The 19,563-nt window shown below is 39.1% G+C and overlaps 1 protein-coding gene across 3 annotated transcripts in view; it reads left to right on the forward strand.

Moving 5' to 3' along the window:
• FGGY (FGGY carbohydrate kinase domain containing) overlaps positions 1-19,563 on the forward strand; it is a 150,780-nt gene that overhangs the window by 18,416 nt on the left and 112,801 nt on the right. For all 3 annotated transcript variants that reach the window (XM_082484122.1, XM_082484124.1, XM_082484123.1), the window contains exon 5: positions 9,863-9,951. In XM_082484122.1, coding sequence (XP_082340248.1) covers positions 9,863-9,951 — 89 coding nt within the window. The remainder of the gene's footprint in view (positions 1-9,862; positions 9,952-19,563) is intronic.

Genomic DNA, 19,563 nt, shown 5'->3' on the forward strand with positions numbered 1-19,563 from the left:
ATTTTATGCTTTTTAACTGAGAATATCTGAAGGCTTTGCAAAGTTGAAACTGGAATTCTCACTGTGCTTCTATTTAATTGGGACAACTGGTATTCAGAAAATAACTGCACTGTACCCAGTTTGCGCAGGCCACACGTTAGGTCAGTTGGCTAGATGGGAACTTCATGGGCATAAAATTAGACTCTTTTTAAAATCACGACCATTGGTGTTGCTGAGGATAGGGCAAAAATGGGATCGTTATGAGCACTGAATGTTAGGGCTGAGATGTGTTGGCAGAACTGCCTGGGGAAGTTTTACACAGTGTCTGCCCCCACTGTGTGCCTGGCTGTGATCATGGCCTTCGGTCTCTCCAGCTTTTCTGACTGCTAAATGTCACCAAATATGCTACCAGCAAGATTTCTGTAAAGTATCGTAGATAGTATCGTAGATCTGAGTAGTTTATTTGTCTTACTTAAGTCCTGCTTATGTTTTCTATATCATATGTGAAATGACTTTTCCTACCAAGGTACTGCTTGCTCCAGTGAGTGCAGTTTCAGGGACTGCTTTAAAATAAGATCCCTCTCAAAGCATCCCAAAAGTCTGTTGCTCTATTGTAAAACACTCTCCCAGAATTTTCTGCCAACCTCTGCAAATGTGTACAGTTGGTTCAGGTTTTATCTGAAAACACTCCCAGTATTTCTACAACTATTTCCCGCCTTCTGACTGCAAGTGGTGCAGCCTGCTGCTTGATGCAAGAACTGTATTGGGTCAGACCAGAAATCCGTTTGACTCATTATTTGTCTGATTAGTAGTGATTAGCTCTATGAATTCAGCTAATCTTTTCTGAACCCACATGCACTTTTTGCACCTACTATGCCCTGTGGTAATGAGTTCCAACTGTACTTTGTGTGAACAGGAATCTTTTTTTTTCTGAAATAAGCTCCTAAAATTTCATTTGCCTTTTAGTTCTGGAAACGTGTGAGTCAGTGAACTATATTCTCCAGTCAACATCTTCATGCCATGGAACATAGGGATTTTTTTTTTTTCCTTTCCCTCCTTATTTCTTTCTTTATACTCCTCCCTAATGTTGTCATATACTTGACAGTATCCCAGGAACTTAAGGCAAACAATGGATTGGGTGCATTCTTCTATGACTGGCCATAATCAAAACTGGCAAAACTGAGGTGTATCTGGAAGCTACTCTGGGCCTTTGTCCCTTTGGTAGGCATCAAGTTTCTTGAAAGTTTTTGATCAGAAAGCTTGATGTGGCTACAAGATATACAACAAATGGATGTTTATAAACAAAACAAAATGAAACAAAACCCACAGCCATACACTTTGTACAGTAATGCTCCAGGCCAGAGGATACACCCTAATATATGAAGATTCACTGTAGACTTTTGCGTTGAATTCACTGGAACTTTTTTTGAACTCCCCAGGAATTTAAAGTTTCTGCTGTTAAATCTTTTTGCTGTTTTCGCACTGTACATCTTTGCCTGGGATTGGTGTTGTGCACATTCCATATCTGCGTGCATTGATTTAGGTTTTGCAGACTGGGTGCAGTGGGGAAAATAACTGCTTTATATCTGAAGTTATGATAAAATAACCTGATACTACTAATAAAGAACAATTTATAAATCTACTGAAGTAACCAGCAGAGTTAACTTTTGTGTCATTAGGAAAATGTTTCATATTTTTCTTTTAATCAAACCTCATGGATTTGTAACAATAAAAAGCATGTAATTAGAAGAACCTTAAAATTAATCCTAATGAAATATGTTCCTTTCAGTGGATCCTCAGTTCTTTGGAACTCTTAATATTGTTCTCTTGAGCTTCAAAGTTTATTTAGGCTGGCATAAAGATAAATGTTTCTTTTTGAGTTTATTGCCTAACTGATAAATATTCAAGATTTCCCTTGACTTTTCCATGTTCCGTATTCCATGGTTTCAGTCATATGAAACTGCAGTCTTGCTAACACAAGATAAGTTGCATAAATGTGACTGTAAACTAAATTAGTTTGTTAAGAGTCATTTAGGAGAGTAATGATTTAGGAGACTAACTAGATGCATTTTTGGAAGTAAGGTGCTTAAGATATTGATATTAAATGACCCTTTGGACTGTTGTTATACCTGTATGTTAATTGTGTGTACGTTGTCATCAAAGCCTCCCTCTCCCTTTCCACAATGCTAACCTGACTGGGAAGGCCACATTAGGAGATCCTGTCTTCTCACTTTTTGCCCTGGGTTCTCCTAACTGTAGTATCTGAAAATGTGACCTCTGTGAGGAGGGGTCTAACATAGGCCAATTCAGCAGTATTGCCAAGTTTCGAGTGATTAGGCTGTCTCTCAAAGAAAGGAATTGAATTTCTATTTTCCTTGAAGAATTTTCATGTAAGCAATTAAATGTATTACAAAAGAATATGACTTCGCAAATTTACTCCGAACTGGTTGGAAGTAATGAAGAGGGAGGAGAAGGGGGAGCGGGCTAAGGTGACCTAACTGTGCTTTTCCATTTCCGTCATCATGTTACTAGAATTGAAGTTGAAGATGACCTCACTCACTGTGAGGAATGAGCTAACATCATTGTGTGAGAAGTGGATACTGGTCCTTATCTCTTGTGCTTTTTTGTTACATTTGACTTGTATTTATTTGCAGAGGGACGTTGCAGTTTTTCTTTGAAATCACAAGTTACTCTCATCTGCTTTTTTTTGACTTTCTTTTCTATATAATGCTTTCTCTTTAACATTTCTTCGCCTTACATTCCCACTGCACACAGAATAGAGATTTGACTAGAGGCTTCAGGGTGTAATCTGTTCTTCCAGCTCTTTATCTCTATTCCATTTTGGTATTGATTTAAGAAACTAAACTATGGAGGCCATAATAGGCCTTTGGAGATCTTTTGTTTGAATTGTATTGGCTTACATTCAGTTTAGTTTGATCGCTGCTGAATCGTTTTACCTTCTGGTGCCTAGTAGTTAGTCTCCATGAAATTAATTGGGTGGTCTTGGTGTTTGTGATCACAGATAGGTGTTCATTTGAGAAAGCCATCACTGCAAGTGGCGTTTGCATGTTGGGGACAGCTGTTTGCAGTAAATGATCAACTGAATGCAGCTACTGTATAGCCTATGGGGCAGTCTTGTTAAAGTGTGCACATCTGTGCTCCGCTTACGAGGAGCATTGTATTTCTCTGCCTGTGTGGACCATGTGTAGTGATAAAGAGAGTCCAGTGTTAAATTTGAAATGTAGAATAAAATGAATATATGATTTTTTAAAAAAGCTAATTTCTGTGGATAGAGTCACATTTGACTTTCGAATGTGGTCAGCTGAATGCAGAATGTCAAATGTAGATGAAGTTGAAATAAAGACTCATTATCCTTTTACAAATATTTAGAAACTAGCCAAAAGATAATTCTGACAAAGTCTTCCTGAAATCAGTAAGATAAGTTTGAGTGTAAACTTCACTGGAAATGAAAGTAGTCCCTGGTCACTGGATCTTTCAAATTAACCAGTTAAATTCACTCCTCCTGCTGTTATTTCCTCAGATTTCTTCATTGTTTAGAATTATCTTGCAACACATTATTGCAATAGTTCTTTACTTCTGTAGTTGCAGGTACATTTTTTTGCAGCTTTGTTAAGCAGGTTGTGCTGTTTTGTTGACTTTGCCTAAACAAATTGGATGTTCACTGCCTGAATGAGTGTGTAGATAGTTCTGGTAGGTAGATGCGTGCATATAAACTGAAAATGTACGTACTCCTTCACTTGGAAATTACTTTGCTGCAAATTTTTGTCAGTACGTGAGTGTACAGATGTCTATGCTCTGGCAAATCAACACCACAGCAGAGCGAGCATAGCTTAAACAGGGCAATGTAACAACTGCAGTGAAGGTTTGTCCAGCTCTAGAATTAGCCTGTTAGTATTTTTTTTCCCAGAGGTAGCAGAAGAAAAACTCTTGTTTACTGATTTCTGGCTGGAAATTTTATTGTCGCTTGTGCCAAAATGAAAAGATGCTTGCTATGTTTTCCTCATAGTAATGACATTACAAATCAGCTATTTCTAAAAAATACTAGTCCCATTAAATCAGAGATGCTGTAGCTTATTCTAAATGGGTGTGGGATGCTGGACTGGGAGTAGGTATTTGCTTGGTAACTGTATCCAAATGAAACACAGGCTTCCCTTACTGTGTTTTCACAACTCTGTTCTGAATATGGTGCAAAGACGAGCATCCCGTTAGCAAAAAATCACTTGAAAGAGTGACTGGCTAGTATATCATTCCTTTGCAGTTAATAACTAAAATCAATAGGTTTTGAATAATTTTCTCTCTTTTTTTTTTTCCTGGCACAGTGGTCAGTGATCTTTCTGTATGTTACAGTTCACATCTTCAGTTACAGCTGCTGTTTTATGCATCATTGTTCTTCTTTCTGTACACCTGTGACTTGCAGCTACTAACAGGGTGATTTGCAGAAACAATGAAAACATCTCATTCCCTGGCTAGGGAGGGAAGAAGAATAGTGGATGTATTGGCATTAGCTTGGCAGAAGCTTCTTCGTTGATGTGTGTCTTCTCCATTGCTTGCTGCCTTTGCAGCTGGCTTTTTGTTCTGTTGAATGTGACTGAATATTTTTCCATTAAAATAAAAAATAAATTCCATGTTAAGTGAGAATGAGTCCAAGCTACTGAGTTTGGAACTGAACTCTTGATTAGAATTGTTTATAAATGCTCTAACAGCTCTGTGTTATCAAAATCCATACATAGTGCAGACATGTATGCATAAGTTGTACTTTGGACTGTTGAATTTGGCTTTTAGTTGCAGTTGTTAATCAAGCAGAAATACCATTAAAAAAAAAAAGAATTAACAGCTGGAAAGTTTGAAGCACCTACACCTCTAAGTATGTCCTACTTAAGTAACCTCTACTAAGAGGTTACTTTCCAAGCCGCCCTTCTCCCCCTCCCCCAGTTCCAGCCTCGGGATGAATCTGATAATCCAGTTAGTTAATTTTTTACCAGTTAGAGTGCAACTGGTAGTTGCAAAATTGATCAGTTGGCAGCCTCGGCACTGGCGAGGATAGAATTTCTTCTCAGAGCTTATTGGGGGTATCTCAGAATAGCTATATCACGTGGCTTGGCATCCAATCTGAAGTGTGGGAGATCCAAGTTGTAAGACCTTGCTTTGTCTGAATTAGGGCATGGGACATCAGTTTTTTATATCCCCATGAGCGTGTGCATTAAGTCTTCAGTTGTTCTCTTTCTTCCTTTCACACAATGTATATTTGTTTTCTGTAATTTAGAAAACGAGAGACTGATACACTACATAGACTACTATTACAGATTGCCTGGGAGATTGAGATTCAAATTTGGGGTTGAATTGGGACAAACAGACGGTTCTTCAGCGAATTAGTATCTTTTCTGATTTTCAGATGACTTAGATTTTGACCTGATGTGGAACTTGAATGCTCACGCCAGCTTTCTTTTTTACGCTAAATGGTAAAACATTTTTTCTGATTCCATCTGCCCCTCCTGGTTTTAATCTAGATTTCTAACACACCAGTTTGGAACGATTTTTGGATTTGTGGTTTTTGGCTCATAAGTAGCCATGAAATTCAGACTGATACCCTGTGCTAAATCAGACATCTTGCTTCTAGCCCATCTTTAGTTAATCCCATGGCCAACAGGGATCTGATACAAAGGCTGTCTATAAAGGCATTTAAGATAATTTTATTCATCTTTAGTCTGTGTTAGCAATAACAAAAGTCAGGACATCTTTCGTGTTTATATACACATTTTACTTCGGGTGGAAAAAAAAATGCCTTTTCATAAACAGTAGATGTCTGAAGATCACTTCATCTTACAAGAAAATTACATAAGTAATCAGTAAGAGTAGATTTCCTGTATAGAAACAGACTACCTCAGCAAACCAGTAAAATACGAATGTGAAAGCTGTGCTGGTTTTGGCTGGGGGTAGAGTTAATTTTCTTCATAGTAGCTAGTATGGGGCTGTGTTTTGGATTTGTGCTGGGAACGGTGTTGATAATTCAGGGATGCTGTAGTTACTGCTGGGCAGTGCTAACACAGAGTCAAGGCCTTTTCTGCTCCTCATCCCACCCCACCAGTGAGTAGGCTGGGGGGGCACGAGGAGCTGGGAGGAGACACGGCTGGGACAGCTGACCCCAACGGACCAAAGGGCTATTCCATACCATGTGATGTGACGCTCAGTATATGGGGGAAGAAGAAGGAAGGGGGGGGATGTTCAGAGTGGTGGCGTTTGTCTTCCCAAGTAACTGTTGTGCGTCATGGAGCGCTGCTTTCCTGGGGATGGCTGAACACCTGCCTGCCCATGGGAAGCAGTGAATGAGTTCTTTGTCTTACTTTGCTTGCGTGTGTAGCTTTTGCTTTACTTATTAAATAGTCTTTATCTCAACCCGTGAGTTCTCTCACTTTTACCCTTCCGATTCTCTCCTCCATCCCACTGGGGTGGAATGAGCGAGTGGCTCTGTGGTGCTTAGTTGCTGGTTGGGGTTAAACCACAACGAAAGCACTTTCAGCTTTCCCAAGGAGAATGTGCCTCCAGGTGTCTCCAAAAAATTGTATCAGATGCTGGAGCTCATGTGAAATTCACCCTGTGTGTGTATTTTCAGTCCAATTAAGAAGTTAAAAACTACATTTAACACAATACAAAATTGTGCAGTTTGGCTTCATGATAATCTTTTGACTTGTCAAGGAGAAAAGGCAATGGAGGCCTTTCATATGCTCTATATCGGTTCCCTGATCCCTTACTCTCCTAAACCCTTCTTGTCTAGGAAGATTAAAAGACATTGTACTTCATAATTTTTAAACTCTTTGCCCCCAAGTATTTGGGATTATCTGTAAGGATCTAAAAAAATAATTGTTTTTGTAATCAATTGTAATTGATAAAAAAACCCAAAATGATCAGAGATAGAGATGAAGAAAGGGGACTCCATAAGTACCCCTGGAAAACAGAGAGATTGAATTAGTTTCTTTACAAGTGAGTTTGGAGTTTGGAGGGTGAGTCGCAGGATATGAATATAGCATTGGGAACGTTCCCGGATCTTTTCCACAATCTTTTTAATGTGGTCACAAATTCCTGACTGTGAGTGAAAATAAATTAGAATTAACTTCAGTGAGTGTCGAAAACATGGAGACTTTTAAATTTGTTTGGAAAAAGCATCAGGGCATGCTATGATTTTTTTGGTCTGTACTAATTAGTGATGACAAAGCATCAAGATGGCAAAGAATGAATCATTTGGATGTTCATGAAACAACATATTTTAGTGTCACTAACATGTGGCTTTTCGGAATTCTTGAAGTAATAGAATAAGGATACAGGGAGTATCTTTGATGAAAATGATTTGTTTGAAGAGGACAGTTATTCTTAATCCAGTTTCTTTTCTGATTAACACTAATAGCCAAACTACTCCTGTTGCTTCTTGAAGACTGTCAGGTATGTTAACAATAAACACATAATAGCTTTTAGTATCAAAATAGTCAGGCTGAATGACCTTTGTACTAAAGGAACATCTTTGCATTCACATATAAAGTTAAATTTGATGTGAGTAGCAGCCCCATAGGTCTAGGAGGTAAGCTAAACCCAAGTGACATCCACAGGTTGTGCATTTTATGTTAAAAAGTTGTAATTGGAGCATTTATTTTTTGAACTCAATAGAAACCCAGTAAGTTTTAGAAGCCTTTGAAGAACTAAAATCAAAGAAGACAGATTCTTTGCATGATCGAAAACTTTTGCTTTTTTTGTACTTACCCCGTTGCACCTTAGCTTCTGGAATTCGTAGATTCCATTTCAGTAACTTAGTGGATTTGTAAGATTTTGTTTGATATCACATAGTCTCTGAACTAAGCTGAATTATCTTTTATTATAATTCAGCATGTACATTCTTGATACTGCATGTAATTAATTTTTGCTCCAGAAAACTGATGGCAGCTTTTAAAATGCAGAAAATTTAAATTGTCGTATTGGCTATTGACAATTTACTGAGTAATTTGGAATAAAACACTTTGAAAAGAAAAGCATAATAACAAAGCTGCTAGAACCTTTGCTAAAATACTTTGGTTGCCTGCTCAACTGGGTGCCACAGGTTCTTACAGGGTTTTTTTTGAGGGAGGAGGGGAGGACTTGGTGTTGCTGTTGCCCAAGCTTATGCTATTGAGAGTCTCCTAGTGTTTAATACTTCTGTAAAAAATCCTCTGCTTCTGGAATCTTGTACAAGAGTCTTGGCCTGAACTTATGGGGAGTAGATGAAAAAGGTGGGACCTGAAAGCTAGAAGACAAGAAGGCAAATAAATCGTCTCTCAGATTTCTTGTGTAGAGATGAAGACCCACGTAGTTTCCCATCTCATGCACTTCTGAAGTATCTTGCCAGCTCTGCCTTAGCCTGCTAGATGCAACTGTAGACCTAACTTGTGTTCTTGCTGAAGCTGTGCCATCTAGCAGGGCTCCATGCCCGAAAGACCCTAGTTAGGATTTGCATTTCTAGTACAATAGCTGCTCTTAAGTGAGAAAACTCTTCAGTGTTTCAATTATTTAAAAAACTGGTGGAGGTTTTTAAAGCAGTCTTATCTTCCTGTGGAAGTCTGATTTGTGAACCTGGTGGTCGGCAGCACTGACTTTTGTTTGGTTTTGATATTCTTTAGTTATTTTAGTGTACCGAGGCCAGAGGTGGCCATGAAATGGTATTGTTGTATTGCAGGACAGCGATGCTCACTCTTTATGTCACGCTGGAATAAAATGTTACTCTTGGGGAAACTTTCTTCCCATTCATCATCATCTGATACCTGTGGCAAGTGTGGAGATTGTTTTCATGGAAAAGTAATTTTAAGAATATGCATTGCTATCATAAGCAGAAATCAGACTGAGCTTTGAAGATAGAAAAAAAGAATAGAGCCTGGCCCAGGTGATTTGATGAGTCTCTTCCAATGGACTTGCTTTCTGGCCCACTAGCTCTCTGCAGAGTGTAGCGTTGGAAGCTCTCTGTAAATGATCTTTCTTGGCAGAAGAGGTTTTTATGAATTTGAAAATGTCGCATGGCTATCAGGAGCTTGCAGGTATTATACTCATAATTGGAGGGTTTCCCTGTAGCTGTCTTCAGTTATTCCCTCAGCTGAAGAAATAACGTCGAACCTCTTTTCAAATGGAAACTTAGGCGTTCATACTGCTTTGTGTGGTGTTATGCATTTCAAGGAAATTTTGCAGAGGGGCAGAGTTTGCAAAGATAAACTTCAGTTAATTGTTCATGTGAATTCATGTGCATGCTGTGATGGCATGTGTAGGGTTGCAGTGTGGATTTAAAGCTGATTGTTACTGGTTGATCCAGGCAGTTGGGAGCTCCTGAATGTCCCAGCTGTGGCAAAAAGCTTCACTGAAAGCCTACACGTTCTTATATGCTTCGATTGTATTTCAGTCATTTTGAAATAGATTTGAAAGCTTTGTTCTTGTGCTCACAGAGCCGTTTGTTTTCTTCCTGTACTTATAATTCAAAAATATTAAATTTTAAAAGGTTAATTAGGCATTCTTCAAGCAAGTATTTTTGAGAAAGTTGTCTATTGACTTTGAGACTGCTCTGCCATTGAGCAGCTGACGGGGAACTAGAGAGCCCACATTATTGATCTGAAACATGTGCCTCCATGAACTCTTCATGGGAAACTCCTTTCTTATGATCAGTCTGTGGTGAGGGAAAGGCTCAGTTCTTCAGGCAGTAAATCACTGTAAAGTGAGTAGGGCAGACTGGATGATCGGAATGTTTAGTTTGGAAAAATTGTAGTTTTTACATAAATGTCAGGTTTTTAAATTGCATTAAAATAAGGACACGATCATGCCTGGTGTCTAATATCTGCATTTCTAAAATTTTTTTTTTTAGAACTTGCGAGAATTGTGCTGGGAGAGGGCAGGCTATTTCTTTGATCTTCCGGATTTCTTATCTTGGAAAGCCACAGGTGTCACTGCAAGGTACGTTAATTATAACAATATGATTTGGTCTTCTTTGTCTATTTTCTTACCTGTATTTCTGCTTTAATTAATTTTGACTGGACATGCTGTTATGTACATCTGTCTGCAATTCAGCCTGCTCCAAAACATCTTGAACCTATCTCCTGCTTCCATTGTGCATTCCTGAACACAGTTGTTCCTGTGAGCAGTGTAATTCACAGATACAGTGTGTTGCTACAACTGTCAGTTAATTTGTCTCGTACTCCATTTTGGAACATAAATGTGATTGCTCTAGTTACTGTGAAATATGCTTCTAATAATTCTTTGAAATCTGTTTTTGTTGACAAATTTATTGATTTTTTTTTTTTTTTTTTGACAATTGGAAGAAAACACTTCTTTGCCATGTGGGAGAGATCTGGTAAAATCTTGTCTAAAATGGTCATTTCACTGTAAAACACAGCAGTTGTATCGCTCCCCAAAAGCACCCTAGAATACTTGCTGAGCAGTTTAACAAAACCCTTTGAGAGAATCCCTTTAAAATCTTGATTAAAATGGCCACTACAAGTGAAGCACGTTTGCAGATAAACAAGTCTTTGTGAAAGGTAAGGTACAGTATTACTAATGTAAAATAAAGTCTTACGGACCATTTCCAAGCCCAGCTCAGTGCTGTTCACAGTTATTTCCATTGTAGTTTGTGGAGCCAAATCTGTGCAAAAATTAGTCTAAAATGAAAACTGGTAACAGGACAGTTTCAGTCTCTCTGGAAATAGAAGATACCTTTGCATCAGTCATGGTTCTTTTTATTTAAGTGCTGTCTTTCTCCCTAGTTAGTCTCTGTGATTGACAGCTATTGTTAAATATCTTGTATTATAGAGCAGGAAAGTGCTAGATGATAATTGAAAGATAGTATCTTCAATCTTCCTTCCTTTGGACTTTTAGCCAGACTCTGCTGTATGCTGTATAGCTATGAACTATGTAACAGGAGAACAACTCACCCCGAAGATCTTGCAGTCTAAGCAGTCCTGTCACCTCACCCAACTCTAACTTCAAGAGGATAAATCCCAGGCTCCCAGAAGATGTGCCATGCAGGTCTCCGTCTTGTGAAGTTACTGAAGACTTTGATTTAGAACTAGGGCCTTTTGGTCAGGGGCCTAGGTGGAGAAGAAAGGTGACCGCATTGTTCCCATAAACTGTATAAGGATGCGACAGATCAAGGGCTCCTCAAGTTTAGGCACAGTCATGTGTGAGAAAAGTAGCCACCTTTCCTGAAGAGAACCTTTTTGAGGTAGTTGGGGAATATGATGACCCAGAACATAAATGTCACAATTGGGTTACAGATCCTTGCAATTTGTTTACTAATGGAATATTTTCATCCGCTTTTAAATGTGGTAGGGGTGTCTTCATTCTATCCATCTCAGTTTGCTAGGGACCTTTTGAGAACTCAGTTCCAAACACAGTTTTGATTTGGCTTTGTGGCCAGATGATGACTAATAGATGGGATACAATGCGTGAGCAAATCATTAAATGGTCACCTTGTGCTAATGGTCACCTTGTGCTAATGGCTGAAGAAGCTGAAATAGAATAAAGCCCAGGTGAGCTTGGAGTCAAATATTATCTGGAGTTTATTTTTAAAGGAAGGGAAGTGGTTTCAGAGAGAGTGGTGATATACGTGGAGGAAAATTCTTACCTTGCTTGAGCAGAGGGATCTTCAGCATTGATAAACAGAGTTCCTGCTCTTCCCAGAGCCCTCCCTGATCCCTAGCATGTTCTGTCTGTCTTGTTCTGTCTGTCTTGTTTTCAATAGTGGCAGCCCTAGTGTATAAAAGAAATCCCTCTCTCTGCCCTTCCCTCTCTCTGTCTCTCTTAACCTCCAACCTAGTGTAGCTTGTGAGAGCAGATGGAAAAGAACAACAGTGCTTTCCTGATTGAAATGTAACTGTTATACGACTAATTCTTTAGCTGTTGGGAAATGAATGATTGTATTGAAGTACAGGAGTTACACGAGCTATGCAGCTATCCAAGTTGCAGATTTAATGGATAGTGGCTAACAACTGATGCTGCAGTAGTGGGGAATCTGGATGGAAATGAAGATAACAGCATGCTTAGTACAGTAAAGCTTTTTATCATCTTCCTTTTATTTGTTCCTGAAAATTCCCATTTTGTTTTTTTCACAGAACTCTTGCTAGAGTTATGCTGTGCCTGATAGTTGCTGTTCCAACATAGTAGTTGTCCATCTGCTTGCTGCTTGTACCTGTCAGTGGTTATAATTTCTGTGAGGTCGTTGGCGAAGGGCACGTGTTTTCTTGGGTGTGTTGTTAGTGCCCAGCACTACAGGGCCATAATTCCTCCTGGGAACTTCTGTTGCAATAATTATCACTAATAACAGTGAAAGAACAAACAGATCTTACGAACTAATGATTGTATTCTCTAAGGCTCCTCTAACCTGTATAGGAGTTCAGTCTGAATTCCTGAGGTAAAAATTTTCAGCCTCCTCTGCAGCCTTTGTATGCAACCAAAATGTATGGCAGGAGGTTTAAAAGGAAGTTAGGAGGGGGTGTACAGGAGCTCAGAGTACGATAACAGAGTTTCTGTCCACTGTCCCTCACGGATGCCTTAATTTAGGGGGCAGTGTTATTTGTGGGTGTGGGGAAGGGAAGAGAAGGATGGGGTAAGAGTAATGCTGTAGACTTAGTGTTGGGGTGTTGTCAGCTGGTGTCCGGCAGTCGTGGCTTGCAGTGGGCTTCAGGACTGTCTAAACTCAGTGAAGCTCAGGTTTTGCTTTGGAAGGAGGTCTGAAAAGGGAAGGTACGGTGGTAATGACAGCTCCTTGTTCCTGCCTGGCTTTGTTCTTAGATGTAACTTTCTGGAGGTGAGGCAGAGAATCTCCTCTTAAAAAATTTAAAAAAAAAAAAAAAAGCTGGAGAAGATTATACTCAAAAGTAGAGCTGACTGAATTTTTACTGGCAAGTTCATTTCCTTAGAAATGACATTTTGATTATTCAAAAACTTTTTGATTATATTGATGGATGTTGTATGGGAGAAAGGAATGTTGGGAAAAGAGTTTCTGGACAAAGTCTTCCCCCAGCCTTTGGTTGAAAATCTTCTGTTTTGGGTAAGATAGTTCCTTGTACAGCCTCCTTTGCTGCCTTAATGTGCTCCCCCAAATTAAGCCCATTGTTTTGGCTCTAGTGGAATGTCTTAGAGAGTAACAAAGGAGGAAGGAAAAGACAGGAAAATAAGGACGAGAAATGTTTTGTTGGAATCAAACCTAATTTTTTTCTTCCTCTGCTCTCTCCCGTGCACACCTGTTTCTTGAAAATTTCCTTCTAGTTTGGTGAAATAAAGTAATTTGTCCTGCATATGCTCATAATACTAGGGAAGCGTGAATTTATCAAGTATAAGATTCTTACCACCTTTCCTCCCTTTGAGCACAAAGGAGCCTATTCACAGGGCAAGGCACAGGGTTAGTCATTGCGAATCATACATAACTTGGCCCTGATAAAAGAAAGATTTAATTTTTAAAATTTGTTTTGGTGATGGGGATTTTACCAAAATAAATTGCAATTCCAATCGCACTTTTGTAGGAAAGACTTCTGCATGCATTGAAACTATTACTTGCTTCTTTAAATTTTTAAGGGGCTCTTTAAAACATTTTGTATGTATTTAACATTTAGGAACTATGTATAGTCTTTTTGGCTTCAGTGAGATTACTCTGCACAAAGTTAAGTAGTGTGTGAGATCAGGATTTGAAGTATTTGAAAAACAGTTCTTGATGTCTGTTTGTGAGTATGAAATTGTTTCACCTTTGATTCTGCTGGCTTGACCTGCCTTGTAGCCAAGTTCTTTCCACTGGATGTATAATAAAACAGTAAATACTTCTTACCTGAAAGGTGGAAGCTCAAACATATTCTGAGTCTGTCTTTAAAATTGCAATATATCTCACCAAGCAGCATCCAGCCATCAATTGCAAAGGCTGACTTCCAAATCATTGATTCCCATTGTTCTTGGAAGATTGTTGCCTTTAATATTATGTATTTAAAATAGTTATTTTTTTATTATTTCTCCTTTGGGTTGATGAAAGACCATTGAATTGTTCTGAATGATTCAGACAGATGACTACTCTGCATTAAAAATGTTACTGACAGCTCTTTCGTTAAGAAATTTAAAGCTTTGGAACTTCCCTTTTCCTGCCCCCTATGGTTGCAACAATGAGTATTGGTTTTGCCACTTGAATACCCAGTTGTCTTATTTCAGAAATGCTGTTGTGGAGAAGAAGAGAGAGCTGTTTTTTTTCACAGACACGTTAGCAATGCTTCTCAGAGGCTCAGCACTTTTACTCATGGTGAGCGTGACTCACTGTTCTCTTCCACCCACCATCTATAACCTCTGATAACTTCTCCTTTATATGGTATTTTGGATAAAGCTATCTTAATAAAATCTAAATGCCTGTCTGGTTTAGTTACAGGTTACTGTATTATGGATGGATAATTCTTATCAGAGGTGCACATCTGCAATTTTACTGTGTTTCTGAAGTCTCGTGAAGGATTACATTGCAGATAAGAATATGGCTGAGCTTTTAAATTGGTAGAATTCACACACAGATTTCTCAAAGTTTGTATGCATTTAGATCCAGGGTTCTGTTTCAGGGCCACTTTCAATTATAAGCTACTCACTGGAAAATTAGCAATTCTCTGCTGGATTTACATGGTTTAAGATGAGCTGTGACCAAAGATTAAACCTGTGGAGGAGGATTTGAAAACATAGGGAAGAATGTCAGGCTGACATTATTGAGATAGAGAGTGTCCAACATCGTGCTGTAAGCCACCTCCCAAAATTACCAAAAAAGAGTTGGAACAAACTGAATATCTGTGCAGAGTATTTTTTTTATATTATTACACTCTAGATATTTTAATAGTTGGGGAAAGCAATGTGTTATCTAGTAGTGACTTCATCTCATATACAAAAGTTGACCCGAATAATTTTCCTGTGGAAATACTTGTCCAATCAGGCTTCAACTGCTAGCCATCATGACGGTGAAAATGGTGTAACGGAGATGTTTCATACACTTTTGGGGGATCTTTTGTAAATGATCTCCTTCCAACGGATCTTGGAATCATGAGTTTCTTCACATAAAATCAGTTTGATAAGAAAGTAAGTCATATTGTTATGGTAATTACAGATAGAAAAGTGAAAGACAAATGTTTGTAGTTCATAAAAAACATTTTGGGGAACCACATAACTAATATTAGTGATATCTTTTTAATATACAGTATATTTTCAACAGGAAAATACCTTGAGATTTTTTTTTTCTTTCATTTATGAGAGCTAGTTCCTTGGCTTGTGCATGTTTAAATAGCTGACTCTTTATATTAAGCAGTGATTAAGTCCTGAAGGTTTATTTGTAACCTGTTTCCCGTTGCTTATCATTAGGGCTAGAGATGGCTCTGTTACACTGATTTAAATCCAGAGAATTCCTCTGAAGTTAGCAGGGTTGATGCAGAGTGCATTGGGAGAAATAGAAGTAGAGTCTGGTCCGTTGCTGAATTGCAGTGGTGGAAGTTTGTAATAAAACATTAATGCTAGGAAGGTGCTTTTGAATCCAAGAATCTGGATTCAAGTCTCTGCTCTGTTATGTCCCCTGTGTGATTTGAAGAAGTGGATTAAATCTACATCTTCAGAGGTGTTTAGACAGCTGAATACCTTTGAGGATTTGATTCTTGTTCATCCCTGTATTTGTTCTTCATCTGTTGAACTGATACATACATACGCTCTTAGGAGGTTGCTTACTTTTACCGCTGTGAGGTATTTCATCACTGTGGTTAGTGGAGTCCTCACCAAATATTTTATCCAGATAGGCTGGAAACTTTGAAAAGAGAGAGAGTTTGGAAGAGGAGCTTATGTTTAGAGTCGCTGTTGAAAAAACAAACTGGTGTGAGTTAAATGATTATCTGAAGGATGCCTGTGTCCTTTTAAAGGATTGGGCAATCCTGGTTAGTGAGATGTGGTAACTGGAGCAGTACAGACACCAGATTCTTGGGGCCAGCTGCCCTTCCCTTCCTTCCTAGCCTTGCCATGACTAATGTATACCTTTTGGCTGGGATTCTGGCGTTTGGCTTCTTCTTGTTTATATTTTGTGCCTACTTCAAAAGGTGCCTGGCCTAAAAATTAGGCCTCTCTCTGTAAAGAAAGGGGCTAGGGAATATTTCAGAAAGCTTTCCTGATTAGCACGGCAGCCCATGTGGCGGTGACAGTATCCTGAATTGCACTCGGGTTTTGTGTCCTGTTTATGAAATGAAACCCAAAACTTCAGACTTGCAGACTTGTTTGGAGAAGTCTCTGGAGAAGGGAGAATTATCTTGAAGGGCTGGTTGGGAAGGGAGGGATGGTGTTTTTGTGGGTTGGACAAACAAAGTACCACGAATTTCTTGTTCCGGAGCCAAAAGCAAGTGTCCCTGTGACAGTATCTTTGCCAAATGAGAGAATTCCACTTCTATCAGGCTTTTAATAAATTCAAAACACGTTCTTTGGAGACTGGTGACACACAGACCGATCCGGTGTGAGGAAATAGGAAATGTATAGCTGTAAAAGTTATCAGGACTCTGAAGGGCAGGTGCAATGTGGGCCATTACCGTTAGATTTTATTTTTTTATCTAAAACTGACATGTCCTTGAGTCAACAGAGTAATCTGAAAGAGTTCTGTGTGCTAAATAAGAAAATTGTTAGCAGGTCTCGTTAACGTTAGCCAGGAAGCACACAGGCAAACAGGAAGCTTTAGCTATTGTTATTGTACAAATGCCCTTTACAAAATATTAGCAAAAGGAGCTTAATGTGTTTTCCACAAGAACAGGAGCCCTTCATAGTGTCTTAACTGTATCTGCACAGGGAAGAAAAACTGCATTGTCCCTTTCCAACTGCTTTGACGTACATCAAGACATTGCATTTCAGAGACTTGCATTCAGATCTTCAAATATTTACTACTTTGATTATTTTTTTTTAAGATGTTAGGATTGGTAATTAGCTGTGACAGTATCTAACCCTTAGTTTTCTATTGTGTTCATTTGCTGCTAAAAAAAAAAAAGTCAGCTAGGTCAGTATAGAAAAGGATTGGGGGCAGGCGCGCGGTAGTAGATGTATTACTGGCACCTTGCCACAGAGACAGTGAACTCTGAGCCAACCATGAAGTCATTTTGAACTCAGGGAGTCTCACTAATCCAAGGCAATGTGTCTTAATTTGACAAAGCAAAGGCTGCTTGATAAGCAACCCCCGCTAGAAATGCTGTTAAACGGGGGTGTTCATAAGTTTAGATTGTGGACGAGAAATGTGGTGATATGAAAGGAATCGTCTTGTTTTCAGGTTCTTACTCCCCCAAGCCCAAAGGCAGGCTTGGCTCTGTTCTCCCCTGCAGTTCGGGCTGTGCAGTGGCTTGATGTGAAATTTGAGAAACATATGTAGTTTTCTATTTCAGGAAAATGATCTCAGGGATTGAATGTGTGTTTTGTTGGCTGTTAAGCTCTGATCTTGCCTAGTGTGGTAGTTTGAGAGTGTGTATATGCAAGTGTGTGTGTGTGTGTCTGTGTGATGGTTAAGACATTCTCCAGTGCTTTAAAAAAATTTAAAAAAATATCAGGGTTCGTATATTCCCTGCTGTAAAAGTTATTATTTCTTCAGTCTCAAAATGCAACATCCTACATCATAAGAAGCCTCTTAAGTAAATATACTATGTACATCAGAAAATGTTTGTGTCTTTTATTTTTCCATAATAGTCATTAACATTCACTTGGGCTGATGAGTGGTACACACACAAAGTTTTCCATCCAAGCAAAGGAACTGTGTTTAAACAACCCTTTCATTGTTGATCCTGTGCAGAAGCAATATATATATGAACACTGCAATTATTAGCTTCTCTGAGGGTCAGATAATAATCTCCCGTAATAAAGTTTGTAAAGAGATGGCTCAGAGTCTTTGAGATCTGGCTTGCTGATGTGTTAACTAATGGTGGGACTGGATAGCTGTGCTGGGGTGGGGGAGGAGGAGTATCGAAGGAGGTTGTGGTGGTGTGGCCTTAAATTCTGAGGAAAGACAAGGCAGAAACCACAGAGGAGCTTGTTGTCTTTCAGTTCTCTTAATCTCATTTTTTTATGGTCGTCTTAGTTCTCTTCAGATATAGGCTGGGTGTTCAGGAGGTGTGTGTTTGTTTTGCATTTGCTTCTGTGAACGCCATCAGGGATCAGACCCTCATGGTACAAGGCATGTTATAAACAATCTGTCTTCTTCTTTGAACTCTTCCTTATGTGAAAAACCATGGAAAGCCCCATGCAAAGCCCTTGTCCCTTGTGAGACTGGGTCTCTCTTCTGCAAGAGCTGTGTAACAATTGCTTTCTTGCATAAATTTGAACCAGATAAGAAAATAGCCAAGTTTATGAACTCCTGGGTCATTTACAGCCCCAGCAGTGTTTCAGTGTGCACTTAATATAATGCATGTATTCACAGTAAATTCTTAAAAACCACCCCCTGAAAACAATAACATTCCAGGAGTGTTCTCATCCAGTGAAGGAAAAGAAAGCTACGTAGCATGAAGTCTGTGCGTTGCATGTGTACATATAGTGCTTAAAAGTATTAAAACTCACTTAAATTTGTTATTGCATAAGGGGCTTGCTCTTTTTTTTTTTTTTTTTTAAACTTTACTCTTCTGTAATCATAGAATGGTTTAGGTTGGAAAGGACCTTGAAGATCATCGAGTTCCAAGCCCCCTGCCCTGGGCAGGGACACCTCCCACTAGACCAGATTGCCCAAGGCCACGTCCAGCCTGGCCTTGAACCCCTCCAGGGATGGGGCCTCAACAACCTCTCTGGGCAACCTGTGCCAGTGCCTCGCCACCCTCACAGTGAAAAACTTCTTCCTAATGTTCAATCTGAACCTGCCCTCTTCCAGTTTGAAGCCATTCCTCCTCATCCTACTGCTACCTGCCCCAGTAAAAAGTCCTTCCCCAGCTCTCCTGTAGGCCCCCTTTAGGTACTGGAAGGCTGCAATAAGATCTCCCCGGAGCCTTCTCTTCTCCAGGCTGAACAGCCCCGACTCTTTCAGCCTCTCCTCATGGGAGAGGTGTGATATCTTGTATATGAACGTCTTAATAAATTCAGCCTTAAAATGCTCTTCTTAAATAAGAAGGTGGCATTGTTATTTTATAGGTGGGAAAATAGCCGTATAATTTGAAGGGTCATATTTTTCTAAGTGTGTAGCTGGGTGTCGAGCTTTCTGTCTAACTTGCAGTGAGAATTAGGTGTCCTATTCCTTAGGCGTTTTCACAGATCACACTATAAATTATTTATTTTGGACTAATTCTTCCTCCAGACTTCCCAAACAAATGCTTTTCACCACTAGAATGTTCCTCCTGTCCTTTTCACTGTGATACATGGTTGTAACAACAGTCCTGGCCTGGAAGGCAGTTTACTTACACATTTGCTTTATTTTTGTTGGCTGGCTATCTAAATCTGTTTAATGTTAGTAACTTTCACTGGAAATTCTCATCGTGCTTTAGGATGACACTGATGGTGTCAGGGTTGATTTACATTATCTCTTTAAAGTAGCATTAGCTTACATAGGACTTTTTCTCTTATTTGTTTTAGCATTTG

Source organism: Vanellus vanellus (genome assembly GCF_965231255.1).
Source record: "Vanellus vanellus genome assembly, chromosome: 5".
NCBI lineage: Eukaryota > Metazoa > Chordata > Aves > Charadriiformes > Charadriidae > Vanellus > Vanellus vanellus.